Source organism: Pelecanus crispus, chromosome 13, assembly GCF_030463565.1.
Source record: "Pelecanus crispus isolate bPelCri1 chromosome 13, bPelCri1.pri, whole genome shotgun sequence".
NCBI lineage: Eukaryota > Metazoa > Chordata > Aves > Pelecaniformes > Pelecanidae > Pelecanus > Pelecanus crispus.
The window spans coordinates 24,963,179-24,981,866 of record NC_134655.1 but is presented as its reverse complement, the minus strand read 5'-3'; the positions used below and the strand labels follow the sequence as shown (position 1 = coordinate 24,981,866).

Genomic DNA, 18,688 nt, shown 5'->3' with positions numbered 1-18,688 from the left:
GCTGGGCGGGCCGCTGTCGGGGAGAGGGGGCTTTAAATCTGTTAGAGCGGATGGAAGGTTAATGTTTCTGCACCGGGAAGAAATGATCGCTGCAGCGGCTAGGAGCGTTCAGCCAGCCCGCTTGAGCCAGATGCTAGAAGAGCTGGGAAAAGTTGTCCTGCCGTAGGCTCTTCCGCTCTGCCCCTTTGAGTTATGTCAGATTATAAAAGCTGAAAGCTAAACCCTCTTATTGCGTGAAACCATAGTATTTCAACTCATCAGCATAACCTGCATTTAAACACAGCCTTTCTCAGGCAGCAGGTCCTCTCTGCCGCACCTGTGGTCTTGTCTGAGGCAGCAGCCGATGCTGAGAGCGTCAACTCTTACTGAAAGTCATGTTTTACTGGATACAGAAAGATCCAAGGAGAAATTCTGTGTTAGAAAATCAGGTTACAGCTCCATCACCTTAAGCTTGTCCATTCCCCTTGGGCTCCCCAGGGAAGTGGTCACGGCACCAAGCCTGTCAGAGTTCAAGGAGCGTCTGGACGACGCTCTCAGTCATATGGTTTAGCGTTAGGTGGTCCTGTGAGGAGCAGGGAGTTGGACTCAATGATTCTTATGGGCTCCTACCAACTCGAGGAACTCTATGATTCTGTGGTTTGTTCCTTAGAGCCTTCCCTGGAAAGAACAAGGTTTGGCCATGCAGTGGGTCAGGTCAGGAAACAGATCCAGCGGAAAACACTGTTTATTTAATTTACAGATGGATCAGCTTTTTGATTTGATTGTACAGGGACCTGGACATAGGCACAAGAGAAATGGCTGTATGCAGTAAGGAAGAAGAAGAGAGATGTCCCCACTGGTCATCCACGTTGAAGGCCACGGTTCCCTGGTCACCGTGAGCTGCTCACGAGTGCGGGTCCTACAGGCAGTCCTTGAGAAATGGGCTTCTTAAACACACGGGGACTTCCGAAAATCTGTTTGGCTTTTTGAAATTGAATATTCTGTACAAAGTTTCTTCTTGCTATCCACCAGTCTGAAGCATATGGGCTGCAAATCTGATTTGACCCATGCATTAGAGCAGTTTCTTGAAACTCGGCCTCATCTCAAGGCAGCAAAGACAAGTTTCCACGTGAGAACCTAATGTAAATTGATGCAGGGAGGGCAATAGGTGTTTCATCATCCACAGCATCCTCTCTCGAGCTCAGTGATGGCATTTCAGTGTAGCATGAATATCCCAGCTGTGTTTATTCAAAGATCAAAGTGGTTCAGCTGGAGCTGACTAAAATCTGGTTTCTTTGTTGCATACATGCTGCATTACCCTTACAGCTCAGTGCAGCTCCCACTGAGAGCTGCTGTGCACCGTAAAAATGACATCCTCAGTGTATAGCACAGTGGACAATAAAGAGGTGTGGAGCCCTGCGTGCCTTACCAGGAGTGGGATAAACTTCGCAGGTCTCTTAAGGCCCTCAGTGCCCGTCTGCCCTCCCGCCCCAGAAGCCCAGAGGGATGGAGTTCTGGATTCTCTCATTTCCTGTGCAAGCATTAAGTCCTTTCTGACTCGTGCCAAGCTCCCAGTCTCGGAGATGTTTTGCTGTACTCAGTCCCGCGTGCCAACCATCCTTTTCAAACAAGGTGAACGATCCCTTTCCCTGGTTTCACCTCTGCTCCCAGTTTTGTGGCAGCTCCCCAGGTTCGTGTCTTGTGAGAGAGTCAGACTGGGACCTGGTCTAGGGCTGGTCCTGATGCTCCCAATACCACCCGCACTGGGAGCTGACAAGGAGCTGACATGCCTGCTTCGTTACAGCTGCTTTGCTCTAGCAATTTGTCATGCTCTCTGTCCTACCCAGGCTTCTGTCACTCACAAACTTGTCCAGGAAACAGCCATAGCCTCCTTTCAAGAGCTGTTCTTCTCTGTCTCCTGGCTGATTCCTCCCTCCTTCCACCCCACCAAGTTGCTCTAACATCCACTTGCTTTTGAGAGGCATCCTCTCGTAGGTCCTCCGGTATTCCCGACATCCCCAGAGTAAGCAGACAAGCCAAAGCAGGTTGTATTATGGGAAAGCAGAGGTACAAACACACACTCGCAGTCCCCTGCACCTTATTTCCAACAGAAAACAGTTGATCCCGACTCTTGCTTGGTGGCGTTTGCAGCCGAGGCCACCGCCGTGACCCAGAGGTGTGTTGGTTTGGGGTCTGCTGGATGTCTGCTTCAGGCCACCACCTGCCTGCAGCGAGCTGGCTGCCCTGGGTAGCCTGCCAGTCTGCTGGGTGGGAAGGTATCGGGGAGCCTTTTAGCGCTCTGAAAGCTCTGCTTATTAATCCCTGACGCTGTGTGAGGTCCATTGATTTGTGCACACAGCCACGGGGCTTGACGGGAATGGCATGTACCAAACAAACCAGACACCCTCTCGGAGAACCCAGCAGAGCTTCTAAACGACTTTCCCCTCCCATATGTAGCATATCTGTAAATACCGATATGCATAGTTAATAGGCTCCACCTAACATCGGTAGATCAGTGCGATCTAAAATCACCAGAAATATCTAAAAATGGATATTGAGGTGAGAAAAAGGTGAGGAAGCAGATATTTCTGTGCCTAGGGAATTGTTCTTGTGTATCTAGTGCTGCGTGTTGGTTGGTTTGTATACAGTGCGAGTGGCTGCTCCGTGAGTTGCATGCCTCTACTGCTAAGTCTCGCCTTTTACAGGAAAGACTTTTCTTGCTGAAACTGAAACACTGGAAGCAGAATTCAGTTGTTGTCTGGAGGAGAAAATATGAGATAGACTAAAGTCAACTTCTGATGTGATTTCCAGGTTCTGAATCGCTTTGTGATAATTACTGGGGCTAGATGCAGACAAAAGCTACCTCTGCTCTTGAAAATGATCCCCCAAATGGCTCTGCCTTTACATTTCAACAGAAAAGAGCTGGGTGTTTTGAAGTAGAGGATGAAAGCACCAACAGCGCAGCCTTCTGTGGAACTCGGAGGAAAAATGGACTCAGGTGAGAACAAAGAAGAAAAAGCTGACGTGGGATTAAAACAACTTCAAAACCCACCTGAGGTTTTCCTGCATTTGCTACATGTAATAACTAGTTCTTCTTTATAGCCTGCCTGTGGAGCTATTGCCCTTCTTGATATATGAAGGGGTTGAGAGCGTGTCGTCCCAAACCAGCCCCTTCCCAGCGTGCCTGTTGGAACTGCTCTCCAGTGCTGCCTCTGCCCCTGGGGAACCCATCGCACTTTAGAGGCTCCCTCCAGCTTTCCGTTTTAAGGTGGTGTTTGTAAGGGCAGCTGCATCTTCGCCAGCTTCCTGGAGAACCAAGCAGTTGAGGCTGATGGATCACTTGCTGTGTCACCTGGAGCTGTCATCCCAGCGGCCTCGAGCTGAGTGAAGACGCAGGTTAACCCACCATGCCTCGCTTGCTGCTTCAGTCTTACAGGTCACAGATGGTGGGGTTTCTTGAAGAGTTTGACCACTACTCTTCCTTGGCCAAACTCTTGTCAATCTACCAAGCAACCAACAGGACCACCTTCAACTGGACAGACAGCCGCATTGTTGAGTGGGAGAAATTTGCTGAGCTGGCTAAATACGAGCCAGAATCCCAGAAACCAGTAGTGAAAGCTCTTCTAATCGTGGCGTACTCGGTCATTATCATCATGTCTCTCTTTGGGAACATGCTGGTGTGCCACGTGGTGCTGAAGAACAAGAGGATGCACTCAGCCACCAGCCTTTTCATCGTCAACCTGGCAGTGTCTGACATTATGATCACGCTGCTCAACACGCCGTTTACCCTGGTAAGTGGCCCAGCGTGCTGTCCCTTCAGCCAGGAGAGGAGTCTCTCACAAGACTGCTCTGCCTGGTGGTCACACCCTCTCTGTGCATGCTCTTCTAGGACTGAGGCGTGATCCCAACACAATCAAGTCTAATAGACAACTCTGCCAGGCAAGTAAAACACTGCTCAGCAACCTGTGTGCTCCCTTTGCTCCGTTAGACTCTATCTCCTAAAAGACTGCCAAGTCTCTCCAAGTATGCCACCAAACCACAGCAAGAGCTTCTTGGGGAATGCAGAATAAGTGCCTGGATGAACGTGTACTTTTAATGTACACGCAGGAGAGCACTAGAGAGTCACACTTAAAACTTAGTGGGTCAAAACAACTTGAATGCCAGTCATACTCAGGGGACTGGAAGAAAGTAGTCAAGCTTTTCAGAGCTGCCAGTTGGGTGAAGTCTTCAGTGAAAGCTGTCCAGACCTGAAGGGGGGTTTGTGTGACCAAAACTCGGTCCACTTTTTCCAAATATAGTTGTTAGTATAATCACAAAGTCATTACTGCTATTCACAAATGGTGTTTATATGAATGGGCCAGGAGGGCTGTGACAGCACCACTCATTTAATCTGTGCGTTTTGACCTTATAAACTCTTACATAGAGTTGTTTTAAAATCCAACATAGCTAATCTTTCTTTGGGTTTCAGGCGCAGCTGCGCAGCCAGCCAGCCAAAACCCATGTGCCAGCTCAGGAGCAATCCAAAGGGTTTCCTGTGGATTTATTTTCAGTACGTTTGCTGGCTGATGACCCGCTGTTTTCCCCTCAGGTTCGGTTTGTGCACAGCACATGGATCTTTGGAAAGGCCATGTGCCACATCAGCCGCTTCGTGCAGTACTGCTCCCTCCACGTCTCCACGCTGACCCTGACGGCCATCGCCCTGGACAGGCACCAGGTAAAATGCCGCCCGTCCGCTGTTCCCTTGCAAGGCTCTTCCCAAGCCCCTGTCAGTCTCGGTTGAGCCATGGGTTCAAGGGATTAAACCCATATCCAGTGAGAAGGCTCAATTCAAACATGCCCCTTGTGTGTCAAGGGCAGGAAGGCTTGATGGACTTCTATAGCCTCCCAGGTACAGGGCAGGAGGGAAAAACCAAAATGCGGCATCACAGGTTTCACAGGACACTCCCAGACTTTGAGTAGAAAAGCATGAAGACACCTTTTTCAAGTGGTTTGAAAAGAGCTGGGTCCAGCCTAGCCCCCAAATGTGGCAGGGCAAGTTAATTCAAGAGGCTTTGTTTTACATGGGGGGTCTTGAAAGGCAGCAGAGCCAACGGCTGAATGCAAAGCATTACTTCAGCTGTACAGGGAACTTTTCCAAGCTTTTTAGTTTACCACCCAAAACCCATGGAACACCAATTTGTAGCATCCTAGGCTTAAATTCTGATACAGTTGCCTGTTTGTTCTTTTGCTTTTCTTTTCCCGTTGGGCATTTGCTGCATCATGAAGTTGCAGGACAGCCGGAGTAAAGAGAAATTCTGAGACTAAAGTCCCGTGGTGTAACTATGGGACTAATGCTGGACCAGTATAAAGGGGAGCGGCAGAGTGGGAAATCTCTGTTGGCAACACTGGGAGGACACTTCAGAGCTGTGAGGAGACTGTACCCACCGCCTGCCTGCAGCCAGGCTGTGTCAGGTGCCCACCATGACAAACTCTCGCTGCACTACCAGCACGGGAAAGAGAGGGCAGCCCAGCCCATGCGCTTATCTCGGCAATCACTCTCCTTTCCTGTACTATCAGTCAAATAGTATCTTCCAGACTCTCAGCTTTTATAAGCTCTTTACCTTTTCATCTAACAAAGAAAATTTCAAAAAAGGTGAGTTAATGCCTCAAAAGAGAGGAGGGGGGCTCAGCTTCACAGGTTCAGCTAGAACAAGAGACATTTCTTTATGTAATTCCTATAGAATAAACAAACATACCAAGTGAAGAGACTTGTGTAGATACCTTCTTTTTTTCCTACCTAATGTAACTCACAATTTAAGGAAAATTGTCCTCATAGAATAGAGGAAAAAGTTTATTTGAAAGCACTTCTGAGCGAATTGAAAAGTTCAAGGTTTCCCATTTTCCAGGTCACTCTAATAAGCAGGACATTTTCCTAATCATGGCTGTCATTTTCTTAATAGCATTAGATCATGCCAAAAAATGCCTCTGCTGTCATTTTCTTAACAGCATTAGATCATGCCAAAAAATGCCTCTGCTGTGTGCATTGGTGAAGGGACTTTGCTTTCCCGTGCGGTAAGAGTGACGGTGAAGTCTCCGTTGCAGGTCATCCTGAACCCGCTGAAGCAGAGGATGTCACTAACGAAGGGAGTGCTGAGCATCTCTGTTATCTGGCTGATGGCAACCTGTTTCTCCCTGCCCCATGCCATCTATCAAAAGCTTTTCCAGTATAACTACAGGTGAGTTATTTCCCCTTCCAAGCGAGCGTGAAGAGGTCCGATAGCTCTCTGCGGCGGTGGCTCTCAGTGGTGGGAGCTGCCGGAGGGGCTCCCGGGCTCGGGGAAGGACGTAGTGGAATCGGTGGGAGTTTGTGTGTGGGTGAAATCTCACTTCCCACAGCAGAGGCTTGGCCCGCTGGAAGAGCCGCCCGGCTCACTGCGGGGCATGGCACGTCCTCAGGACCTGGGTTTGGTTTCACCATCCCCACACTCCTGGGCAAGGCGGGGAGGCTCACCTCCCAGCCTCATCTGGTGGCAGGCTCCAGGCACGGATACAAACCTCCAGCGTCGTGATACCATCAGGAGGGGATTTGTCCCAAGAAGGCCATTTTCTCCCAAGGGCCTTTCCTCTTCCCTCCTCACGCTTGCTCAGCTCCTTAGACCTAAGAAGACCATGTCTAGCCAGCTTGCTCAGGCAAGGAGGAAAGAGAGAGCTGAAGCTGCAGTTTGAGAAAGAAAGAAAATAAAACTCACGGTGTAAACATCTGGTACTGAGATTAGCAAGACTATACAGAAAGAACAGGGAGGAGAAGACCACCTTTGTGAATCAGCAGGGCCATGAACCCCAGGTCTCCAAGACCTCATACGCTGATTCACGCATTTTAGCTTCCTTGCATTTCATCCATCTGGATTTATGGAACAGGACCAGCCTTCCTTAAAGCTTGAGGCTCCTCTGCCCAGCATTACACAAACAAGAAAAGCGAAAGAGAAACCTCAACCTCTTCCTCTGCAGTGAAGGGCTGGTGAGAGGAACAGGGCTTCGGCAGGGAAACGAAGTCGTCTCAGTGTGCTGCTTTGCCTTGCCCAGCAGGGAACGGAGCTCTTAGCTTGGCTGATCATGGCAACAAAAGCTATTAAAAGGAGATGAACTGGAATTTCACATCTACGTGAGAACTTCTGAAGTATCAGAAGAAAGTGCAGGTTCTGATCTAGAGGGGAAAAAAAGAAAAGAAGAAAGAGAAAAAAAGAAAAGAAGAAAGAAAAAAAAAAGCTTATCTTCCCCCCCTCCCAGCTGGTCTAGTGATGGCATTCATTTCTGGCAAGCCACCCTCTCTACCAGGTAGAAATAAGGAACCAGAAGCTTTGGGCTGGTTTGCCATTGCGATCTTTTGTTCCTCCATGGTACCCAACCTGTTCTGGTCCTCTCGTCCCCACCAGCCTGTGGCACTGCTATGACTCTTCCTGGCTAGAAAACAGTCCATAATACTACACAAACTGGTGTTTCTCGAGGTGGCGTGTCACACTGCTTGGTGCCTGCATTTCGCAGGAATGCCAGACTCGAGGCCAAGGGATAATCTTACAGTGAACAGTATTTTCAACCTGGGAGCAGCGTCCCAGGGAGCAGGGTAAGGAGGCAGTAATAGGCAGCAGGAGAAAGCATTCTGTTGCAGATATTGAGCTTCTGTATAAAGGACAAATACCTTTCTTCCTACGGCACAGCCACTTCCCTCTCTCCCTGCCACGCTGCTGGGTGTTTGCCTGCCTGCACAGGCTTTGTCTGGCTGTTTGTATGCGAGAGGTTACACAAAATGGGGGTGTAACCTGGGGCTTCGCAGCTCTTCCTTACTTGTGCTTGTGCTTGATTTCACCGAAATACCTCCGTGGGGGATATAATATCTTCAACTGCTCAGACTTTGTAAACAAAGTGCTGGGTTACTCCTGTACTCGCATTGCTTCGCAGCTGTGTTCAGGGTATTACTGCACAAATTGCTTATGAATGAACAAACGCCGCTATCTGTTTCACAGCACCTGTCTCTGCTCATCCCTTAGCACGGCCAGAGGAAACCTAGCCTCGCATCGGCATGAGGCAGCTCGGCAATATAAGGACTTCCAGGACGTGCTATTCTCATCCTTGCTTTCCATTGAATAAAAATCGCAGTTGTAATATTGCTTGTAATAGCTCCTGCAGGGCCCGGAGCTCCTGAGAAGTCAGACCAGGGAGCTGTTGGGGTTCTGGGGACGGGAGAACGTGGGCTCCACCAGCATCAGACCTCCCTGGCTGCAGTGCACAGGAGCATGGCCAAGTCCACAGTCATACCAGAATTTACCAAAATACAGCGTCCTGTCTGCTTTTGCTCTCAACCAGCCTCTTCCCTGAAATAATCGTGAGCCTCTTCTACAGCGCTGCACGCCCCTTCTTAGGATGGTGAGAGGGAAGGGGGCAGCGAGGGCAGCAGCTGCTTTTTTGATTACCTGTGGGCTCGCTCTGCTGCCTGCTCTGTTCAAATACATTTTTAGGCTCTGCAAGCACCGAAGCATCACCCTCGCCAGCCTTCAGCTGCGCTCCAGCGCCAACGGCTGCAGCCCCGACACCATCCTGATGGTGCTCAAGCTGCTCCCCAAAAGGCTGGTTCCCGGGGGGACGGTGAGGGATGACCACCCCGCTCGTCCCCCATCTTCCCCAGCCGGTTCTGCTCTTTCCCTGTGGCTTTGCTCTTCGGCCGTGGTGGTTCTGACCCCACGCTGCGGTGTCACCGTGGGTGCTGCGCTGGCTTCCCCTGCCAGATCGCCGGTTACTTTGGCAGGTCCCCTGCGGCGGGCAGGCAGGCAGAGCTGCCTGGAGGCGGGGGCTGGCCTCGCCTGTGCCGGTGGCCAGACGGATCCCGGGGAGGAAAAGGTCGGGAGCGTGGTTCACAAAGGATGATTTTTCCCTTCTGCGTCAGTTCCCCTCTTGACAAACATCTTCAGGGTCCTCCACGGCCGCTCTCGGTGGAGCTCTGCTCCCCCACCCTTTGTCATCCCTCCGAGAGCCATCCCCGCTCGCAGCCGTCCATTTTCAAGCGATCTATTTGCGGCACAAAAGCCAGCTCCAGAGGTTCAAAACAGGATATTAAAGATATTAATCAATACTGCGACCAATAATGTGGCTTGATGGGGTCTAAAGTCTGTGCTGAATACAAGTGAGCGGAGGACAAGGGCTGAAGACAGAAGGGCAAAACAGAGTGAAAAGAAGAAAGAGAAAGGGGGTGGGAAAGGAAAGAAAAGGAGAAAACATCCCCCGGAAATAAATGCGTGAGTGCTCCTTTCTCCTAATGTTTCATCATTTCCAGTCACTGCGGGAGGCGGAAGGGACACGTGGTGCTCTGCGGAGGGTGCTGGGGTGCCTCAGCTGAGAGCCGCTGCCAGCCAGAAAATGCAAACGGAGCCTGGATCCGCTGGGTTGAATGGGACAGATTGCTGAAGTGCTGTTAAAATACACAGTAGTTTATTATTTAAACTGGAGTGAGGTGGGTGTTGGTCTCTTCTCCCATGTAGTTAGCGCTAGGACAAGAGGAAATGGGCTCAAGCTGTGCCAGGGGAGGTTTAGGTTGGAAATTAGGAAAAATTTCTTTATGGAAAGGGTGGTCAAGCACTGGAACAGGCTGCCCAGAGAGGTGGGGGAGTCCCCATCCCTGGAAGCGTTCAAAAAACGGGCAGAGGTGGCACTTGGGGACACGGTTCAGTCTGGTCTACCCTTGACTGGTTTAGTGTGGACATGGTAGTGTAGGTTAATGGTTGGACTGGGTGATCTTAAAGGGCTTTGCCAACCTAAACGATTCTATGATTCTATAAACTATCGCATGTAGTTAAACTCAGTTCTTTTGTTAGCTAACCATCAGAAGTGCAACTGTCAGGCTTAAGTTAAACTTGAGTTAAGCGACCAGGTTTTCTAATCATCACGCCTGTTTTAAGATGTAGCATAAGGTTTTAACAGCCGGTCTCCTGAAAAGCTGGCGGAAAGGGGGTGGTTGGTACAGGAAGGAAGGAGTGCTGTCCGGGCAGGTGGGCTCGTGCCTGCAAGGCTTTCACGTGGCGCCCAGCCTCCGGCTTTCCCCTTCCATCCACACCGGCTTTGACTTCCCAGCTGGTGCAGCACTTTTCTGCTCTGGCCGAGGGGGTCCTGTACGTGCCCGGGGGCACAGAAAGGCGGGTGTACCCGTGCAGGGCTGCAGATCCAGCGTGGCAAAGACGAGACAGAGCTATTGCGAGCGTGCTGCAGCGGTGATCCAAGCACGTGCTGTGACTCTGCCGTGTCCCAGGAAGATCAGGTCAGTTGTGCTTGGCCAGACAATGGTTCACGCAACCCACGTGCAAGAGAAGTAACACATCCCGGGCCGGATTGCTGGGTGGGCACATTCGGGGAAACCTAAATAGCATGCCCTTTCCCCAGGTGCATGGGAATCGCCTGTGAGACTGGAGAAAAGGAGTCAGGTGGGTGTCGGCCGCTGCCCTCTTTCTTCCTGCACTGGGTTTTGGGGAAGAGGAGACCAGCACTGCCGCGTCTCTGTGCCCATGCACACGGGGAAGGGGCAGATGCAGCCAGGTCAGTGCTTCTTCCACAGCCCCTTTTGCAAGAATGGGCCATCAGGGACGACTTTTGCCATGTTAAGGGGACGCGAGGGACTCATGCAATTAAAATCAACTGCAGCTTTGAAGAGGAAACTCCAGTTTGTCTTTCTAAGAATTTCTTTTATCAGACAACACAACAATGTAAGGGAAAAGGAGATAACGACACACAGTAGCTAGGCTTATCCTTGGTGAGACAGATACAGAGAACACCATGTGAAGACTTTCTGGGAAACAGAGGTTTGGCTGAGCTTTGTTTTGTTGAGGTGAGCAATATTTGGCCCTCCTCTGACCGTGCTACAAATCTGCGGAGGTGGTTGTGGGTGGTGTGGAAGCCCCACTGTGGTTTACCAAATTAGCAGCATCCGTTTGCACAGCAATGGCCACATGCTATATATGTACTTCTTTGCTTTTCAAGGGAAGCCACTGTCCGGAGTTTGTGCCTTCCCGATTTTCCTGAGCCCGCAGAGCTGGTCTGGAAGTATCTGGACCTGTCTACCTTTCTCCTTCTTTACCTCCTGCCTCTGCTAATCATCACTGTCACCTACACGCGCCTGGCCAAGAAGCTGTGGCTCCGCAACGCCATTGGAGACGTCACCACGCAGCAGTATATCACTCACCACAAGAACAAGAAGAAGAGCATCAAGATGCTGATGCTGGTGGTGGTGGTCTTTGCTGTCTGCTGGTTCCCTCTCAACTGCTACGTGGTGCTCATCTCCAGTCTAGGTATCAAGGCAAAGAACTCCCTCTATTTCGCCCTGCACTGGTTCGCCATGAGCAGCACCTGCTACAACCCTTTCATCTACTGCTGGTTGAACGAGAGCTTCCGCTCGGAGCTCAAGTCCCTGCTCTGCATGTGCCAGAAGGTGCCTGAGACGCAGGACAACGCGCTGCCGCCTGTGGTCACGTCCTGCCGCGAGGCGTGGATGGAGCAGGCCAGGTGCAGGAAGGGACCTGCCTCGCAGACCATTTGCTCCACCGCAAACATCCAGACGGCCGACACAGACCTGTGAGCCAAAGGGCCGAGGTGAGTTAGCTGGATTCAGTGGACATCAAAGGGCATCTCCCCATTTCTCCTCAGGAACTGATGTTGCTGCTCTGGTGTTTTACTGCTGACTTTTGACTTGTACCACAGCAGCACCCCCTTTGCTCGGTGCAGTGGAGCACGGCCCCTCAAGCACCCTCCCTGGGAGCCCACAGCTCCAGCTGCTCCAAGGAGCCGGTATATGTGCAGGGGCCATGGAGGTCCACAGACAGGGTGATGTGCTTTTGGGGTTTCCCATCTTAGTACTAGCAGAGGGAGTAGGACCCGGGTTTCCATCATTGCTTCTGCTGTCCCAAGTCGCTGGCCTGTCTCAGCGCTCGTAACATGTGCCACGGCACCAACGGGGCTTTGCAGGGCAATGCAAATGGACCCATCCTGATACGTATTTGAAGGAAGGACTTGGACATCCAGGTTGACTCCATGCATACGGAGTTTCACCAGGTAACTTATACCAAAGCCTCCCAGCAGAGGTAAGGGTCGTCAACAGCAATTTCCCCTTCAGACAGTGCTGCTCCTCCTCCCCTCGCTCCTCCTGCCCCGGCTCCATCCCACCCCTCCCTCTGCCGCTTCTGCAGCTGCAGAGCCAGCAGCGGAACCCCAGCCACAGCCGAGAGGCGAGCGGCAACGCACGCCGGGCATCGGCGGCAGCAGCCTCAGGCAGCACTCAGGCGGACAAATTTAGTCCATTGGGAATTTCTTTGTGTTTTTATTATAAATATATTAATTCAGGAAATAAACCTACACTGGCACTAAACAAAAGGCCACAAAATATTTCATCAGGCCTGTAGCATTCGCTAGCTGAAGAATGAAAGAATTCTGCATAATTGCTAATTGCTGTAAAAGAGTTTCATTTAACCAACAGAATTGACTCTGACTAAGAGGGAAGGTTTTGTTTACAGTCCTGGGAAGAATACAATTTAATTTAGCTACGCTTGGGATGCAGGTGAAAAAAGGGATATAGAACAAAGGAAAGATTTAGTACCGGGGCGGGAAGGCAGGGAAAAGAGACATTAAAGGCAGAAAGAAACTAGAATTGCTACATGATTTCGCAGGCAGTGTGGAGCAGTGGCTGGACACTGGCAGCAGGAACTGGAAGGACCTCCTGGCCTGGCAGCGATGTCCCTTTCCCCATCGTACCGTCCCTCTTAAAAATTGCACCCAGACCAGAGAGGCTCAACTTCTCCTCTCAGCTTCCCTGGCTGAGCTTGAGAAAGGGACTTCTCTTACTTGGAGAAGGCAGACAGAAGATGGGAAAATATTTATTACTTACTTATCCATCCAGACTTTGGGTTGAGTAGTCATAAGTCTATAATACATAAAGCTATGTGTGTTTTGAGCCCGGACAGTTCCTGGGCAATCCTTCGAAACTCAGTGCTGGCGACCAGTACGTGCTGCAATGGTGACAGGGGGGCTCTGGTACGGACCAGCCGGGGCTGTTACTCTCTGGTCCTCAGACCTGAAATTCATAGGGAAACACTACTTGCAGCAAAAACCCCCAAACAAACTGCTTTGGATAAAAAGTATTCAGTGTTGGTGTGACCTCACCTCGAGTACTGGGTGCAGTTCTGGACCCCACAATTTAAGAAGGGTGTGAAGGTCCTTGAATGCATCCAGAGGAGGGCAAAAAAGCTGGTGACAGGGCTGGAAGGAATGTCCTGAGGAGTAGCTGAGGACTTTGGGTTTGTCTAGTTGGTGAAAACCAGGTGATGGTTTTCAGTAGTTTAAAGGCAGTCACGGCTGCTCAGGGTCAGGGGTGCTCCTGGTCTACCCTGGCGATAGCTGGACTGGGCTTCTGCCCGGGGAGGAGCCGGGGGCATCCCGGGTCGCTGGCAGGGATGAGGACGTGGTCCCACCAGCTTCCTGGGGGAGGATAAGACAGACCAAAGAAGGAAACTAAGGATTGGTTTGGGTTTTGTTTTGTTGTTTTTTTTTTTTTTTTCCCATTTTTGCAGTGAGAAGGAACAGGAGAGAAAAGAGGGGAGGTCCTCACTTCCAGGCCACTTGACCCCACTCGGCCACGTCCCTGCACCTCAGGTGTACATTGCGATATCTGCACGAGAAGAAGAGAGCAGAGCATCATGAGCGGCAGCAGAAATGGATGAATAGACGATCCCTGAGGCACTGCACTTGGAAACTAACAATTCTTTGAATATGGGAATTTAAGGCAGCCTGCTGCTGGGTGCAGGCACTGCCCTCTTTGTGCGTGGAGCAGGGTCTGTTTTTAGTTGAAAAACATCATTGTGAGTTTTTCAAAATGTTAAAAATATCTCTAATTAATAAGCATCACCTCATTTAATTATTAAGAAAAGCTGTCATTTGCCTTTTTACTGTTCCTCATTCCTCACCAACTTTTAGTGACCAGCCCTCAAACTACCATGTATACTTTATTAAAATATTATTTCTTCCCTCTGGAAAGGTGAGTGACAGTATGGCATTTTTGGTTTCAACTACAGAATGTAGCAGCCTGTTTCCACTCAAATATCTTTGGAACTTTAAGAGACTTTTTCCCCAAGATTGCAAAAACCAGCATCCTTCATCCTTTGGTTGCTGTAGCACAAGTTTTTAGCATGAGCTGAGGCTGTAAATGAGATGCAGTTATAAGGTACAGTGGACGGGCTTCTCCCAGCAACAGGAAAGTTTCCTTTGAGAGTGGAAACGTGAGCGATGGCAGCCTTGGGGCAAAATGGGAGACGGCCACAAGAAGCCTGGGAGTCATATGGGCACAGGAAGGAAAAAAGACCTGGGAGGTCCTACTTTAAAAGGACTAACTGGAAAAAGCCTCCCCCCTCCTCAGAGTTGAGAACAGGGATGAAAAATCAGCAGAAAAGAGAGTTCAACAACGGTTGGGTAAAGCATGGAGTCACCCAGGACCTGGCCTGGAGGCAGGAGGGGGCAACCCCATGGCACCGAAACCCCCAGCTGGTGCTTGCTCTGGATCTGGAGGACTTGAGCTGGGCCATTGAACTTCCCTGACATGCTCTCGCAGGGCCCCTTCAGAAAACAGGGTTTAAACGCACTATTTGCCAGCAGGTAACAGGTTTCATGCCAAGTCATAAGTAAAGAGAAAGCGTACCCACCTCTGTAGTGCCGTAGCAGTAGTGCTCAGTGACCTGTGATAGCAGCATCCATCAGCAATAAGGACGATGCAGAGCTTGGTTAGCTGTGATTCATGTGCTTATTTGCTGTTCACAGTTATTCAACTGATTCAGACAGATACTGATGAAAAACACCACTGGTGTCACCCGAAAACCATACAGAGTTTCACAAAAACACTCACTTAAAATTTTCATCCTTGACGAGCCTATTCTTTATTTGCGCTGTTTTATTGCCCTGGTCAAAACTTTCCAGGGCTCTTTGAATAACACCCACAAAGCAAACATTTCACAAATGGAAAGATGGAAAAATCGCATCCCGCCCCGCCAAAGCTCTCTGAAAGAGCTCGGGGAGCTGTGCGTGACCCGACACCCAAGCGGCAGTGCTGGCCTGGCCGCACAGCCCCGTGCACAGCCCGTTGGTCTCAGTGTGCCTTTCCATAGGCTGCTGTAGGATGCACGCTGCACACAAAACACACAGTTTCTAGAGATATTTCTATGTTTTCTTTCAATGTACATATTATATCTTGGGCTTCTATGAAATAACCATAGCAACGACACTAACGCTGGTATCTTCCGTGAGAAATATTAAGCTATGGCTCTCACTGTGATTCTGAAATGAAATCTACCTCGCTGTTGGCAAATTCTGGGGTACAAGCCAAGCCGGGGATTAAATCCCATTCCTAGAGCTGTTTTGCAGTGCAAGATGGGTAGACAGAAAATTTCAGTAGTTTCTTGAGATGTTTGTCCAAGAATGCTGGTACAGACCAGCTGCTGTTTTCCTCAGAAGCAGCCAAATTTCTGGGAAGCAGCAAGCAAACCCTGGAGTCGTACCTGCCCGTCATCCCTGCGATAAGAGCTGTTCTGGGAGCCCCTGTCACGTCTAGTGGCTATGGATGAAGCAGAAGTCTCTTCACCTTGCGTTGAGCCCATCTTTAATATTGCTTAGGTTGTTTTCCCCCCCTTCCTTTCTTTCTTTAAATGGCTTCATAATTGTTTTCTGGAGGAATCAAAGACCTCATTCCAAAGACATGGGTCTCCCTTCATACTCCCTTGATCTGCTAATCCATGTAGTTAGCTATCACTTGCTGTGAAAAATAACCTAGCTGGTTTTCCTTGGATCTTTCAATCGTAGCATCTCTTCATTGCTGAATTTTTCTCCCCTAAATGGGCATGATGTAAAAGCTGACTGTATTGCCTCTTCGTAATGGCTTAGCTATCTAAACTGGTAATTATCAATGCCTGAATGAGGCTCAAAGCCGCGCACCGCTTTGCCCATCGCCTGGAGGCTCTTGCACCTCTTGAGGATGCCCTGGCTAACACAGCAGCACTCTCTCAGCTGCATTCAGGCAAATCATAGGATGCACAACATAAAAAAAAAAAAAAGATAAACTGGGCTATGTTGTTTGACTTGGGCAAGGCACAGTGACTGAGGGGCAAGAGATTGCATCTCTGCTGAACCGCAGGCACAAGGCTTGCTGCGGCAGTCAGAGGGCTTACCTAGCCACGGTCTGGAAAAGAGAATCTAAGAAATTCTGCTTTTGCTGAAACAGGTCAAGGTCTGAGCCAACTCATCAGGTAAATAGATGCTTAAACATTCATTAATTTGTCTTCAGACGACACTCACCTGCGGGAACGGCTTCCTGAGTGGTGCCGGAGGCAGCCCGGTGTCCAAGATCAATAGGACCAAGGGAGAGCTTCCAAAAACGGGACCACCGCTTCCTGCTGGCTGTTTTCTTCCCCGTTCCCAGCAGGGCTGTGCTAGCGGGCTGCTGCGGGCTTCGTGCACAGAGACCTGCCCCGCCGGGGCAGCCCGAGGTGACGTGCGGGCAGCAGCCGCAGCGCGGTTTCCTCCCTGCAGCCCAACGCTGCGACAGCCCCGAGGCCGGAGGAGCGGGCGGGAGCGTGGGGTGGGAGAAGAGTCCCCGGGGAAGCCCGTGCCATCCGGAGAGCCCTCGTCCTCTCTCTTCAGGCTGGTGACTCGAAGCTGTCCCTGGCAGGCAAAGCCCCAGGAGGCAAGACCCCGAGGGTGAATTTGGAGGGCAGATGATTAAAACACTGAGTTACCACAAGTCTGCTCCAGAGAAACTATTTGAGCTCACACAAATCAGTATGCAAAGATTCAAGAGACATGTCTGAGTGATTAACAACCCAGATTTATTAACGTTAGCTCATGCCAAATGCATCTAACTGCCTTCAGCATAGTTGCTGATGAAGGCGATAACAGAGAACACAGTGCAGGGGATACCTGAATTCCAGAGACAAATCCCCTTATATAGCCCCATCACATAATGAACAAAGAAACCACAAAATGCCAACTAGATGAACAAAAAGCAAGCAGAAAAAAACCCACAATGAGTCAGAAAATTAGCTCAGGAAGGAGAACAGAATAAAATTATCATCAGTTAGCTCTTCAAGTGGAAAACAGTACCAAGGGGCTGTCCAAAGCATGCTGAAGGAATAAATGGAAATGTCCTCACTTAATGCAGACCAAGCCCTGGGAAGTGGGGATATAGCTGGGTCAGCATCACAGACCATCCTCTTGCACTGAGATATAACTCAGCAGATTGGGTCACTCCCAGACCAGGGGAAGAAGAGGAAGGAAAAAGCCCGAACCTTGCCGAGGAGGCTGGGATGCAAAGGGCACACCCAGAATTAACACTTGGCAGATAATGAGCAGAAGCCCTCTGCCATGGGCAGCAAAGGAGAGTCTCCCTCAAGTCAGGGCAGGCGGCTCTACCCTCTCACCGACTGAGGAGCAAACATGCCTGCTTCCCTTGAGCTATCGCCTGCTGCGCTGTGGTAGGGAGAAAAATGCTTCTGATCTCCTCAAACTTTGGATGAAGCCCAAGCAGGAATACTCACGGGGTAAGGGCAGGTTTATCGCGCCAAGCACAATGCTGCAGTCAGCTCTCGGTTTAAAGATTCAAGGCTTTTCACAAAGCTGCCCTGTCCCACCAGTGCTCAGCAGTAATCTCTACCCAAATTCCAGTATAAACTGCTCCCTGAGCTTGATGTCCAAGCCCTCCCGGTGCACGCACCTTTCTCATGATGACCGCGTCACTCAGCTCATCCCGATGAGCTTCCTGTGCCGAGCAGGTAGGTCAGGGGCAATCTCATTGCCCAGACTTGTTGGTAATGCTGCGCTTTGGGTGTCTGCCTTGGTGCAGGACTAGAGCCTTTTGGGGTCACCGGCTGACGGTACGAGGCAGGCGTGCCGGAGCAGCTTACCGACCGCTGCTCCGAATTGCGCTGGAGAGGGCAGGTGACAGCGGGTAGGGGGAGCGAGCCAGGGAGGTCTGCAGGCGTCTGCGCCTGCTGCGCTGCAGCAAGCCCTTCCCTGGGGGGTACTGGAGGTCTCCCCAGCCAGCAAAGCAAAAGCACTCCTTGCCCTGCCCCCCCCAGTACGTTTCCCTTTGCCCCAGTAATAAGGGTTGAATTAATGCATTTGGCCCTAGTAATGAAGTTTTATTCTCCCATGAGCCAACACTGGCTAATAATGCCGTGTTCAGCAGTGCTAAATCACATGAGGACACTGCCCTCTGCAATGAGCTGTCAATGAAAAGGAGCTGTCACTTATCAGAGGTGAGAGGAAAAAAAAAAGTAATAAAAAAAGCCAAAAAACCAACAGGCTGAGTCCTGCCGAAACCATGTGTCTGATTTTACAACACAATAGTCTGTCACTTGAGGAGACTTTTCCATGACAGGCCTCATAAAAATCTCCTTGGCAGATAAGAACAGACGAGTTGCTTTATAAAATCAGATTGATGGATCACCTAATTTGTCTGCCGGAGACAAAAACAATTGCTTTATGGGACACCATAAGGGACAATTATAGGGAGTGGCCCCATTAATGGAATTTCTGCTTATTGCCTTGCAATTAATGCTGCTTCGGAGCAGGTTTATATCCTCTCCAAGTGTCATCTCTGTCTAACGTACCCACACGCTTTCATTGCACACATAATCATCTAATCCGTACTGTGTCCGGGCAG

General features: G+C 50.2%; 1 protein-coding gene across 1 annotated transcript; it reads left to right on the top strand.

The window, feature by feature from the left end:
• Window positions 1–3,386: 3,386 nt before the first annotated feature.
• LOC104032076 (G-protein coupled receptor 83) lies at window positions 3,387–11,572 on the top strand. Its single transcript, XM_009484307.2, has 4 exons — window positions 3,387–3,770; window positions 4,568–4,693; window positions 6,061–6,194; window positions 10,978–11,572. Exons 1-4 carry the CDS (start codon window positions 3,387–3,389, stop codon window positions 11,570–11,572), a joined length of 1,239 nt encoding a protein of 412 aa, XP_009482582.2.
• Window positions 11,573–18,688: the final 7,116 nt, after the last annotated feature.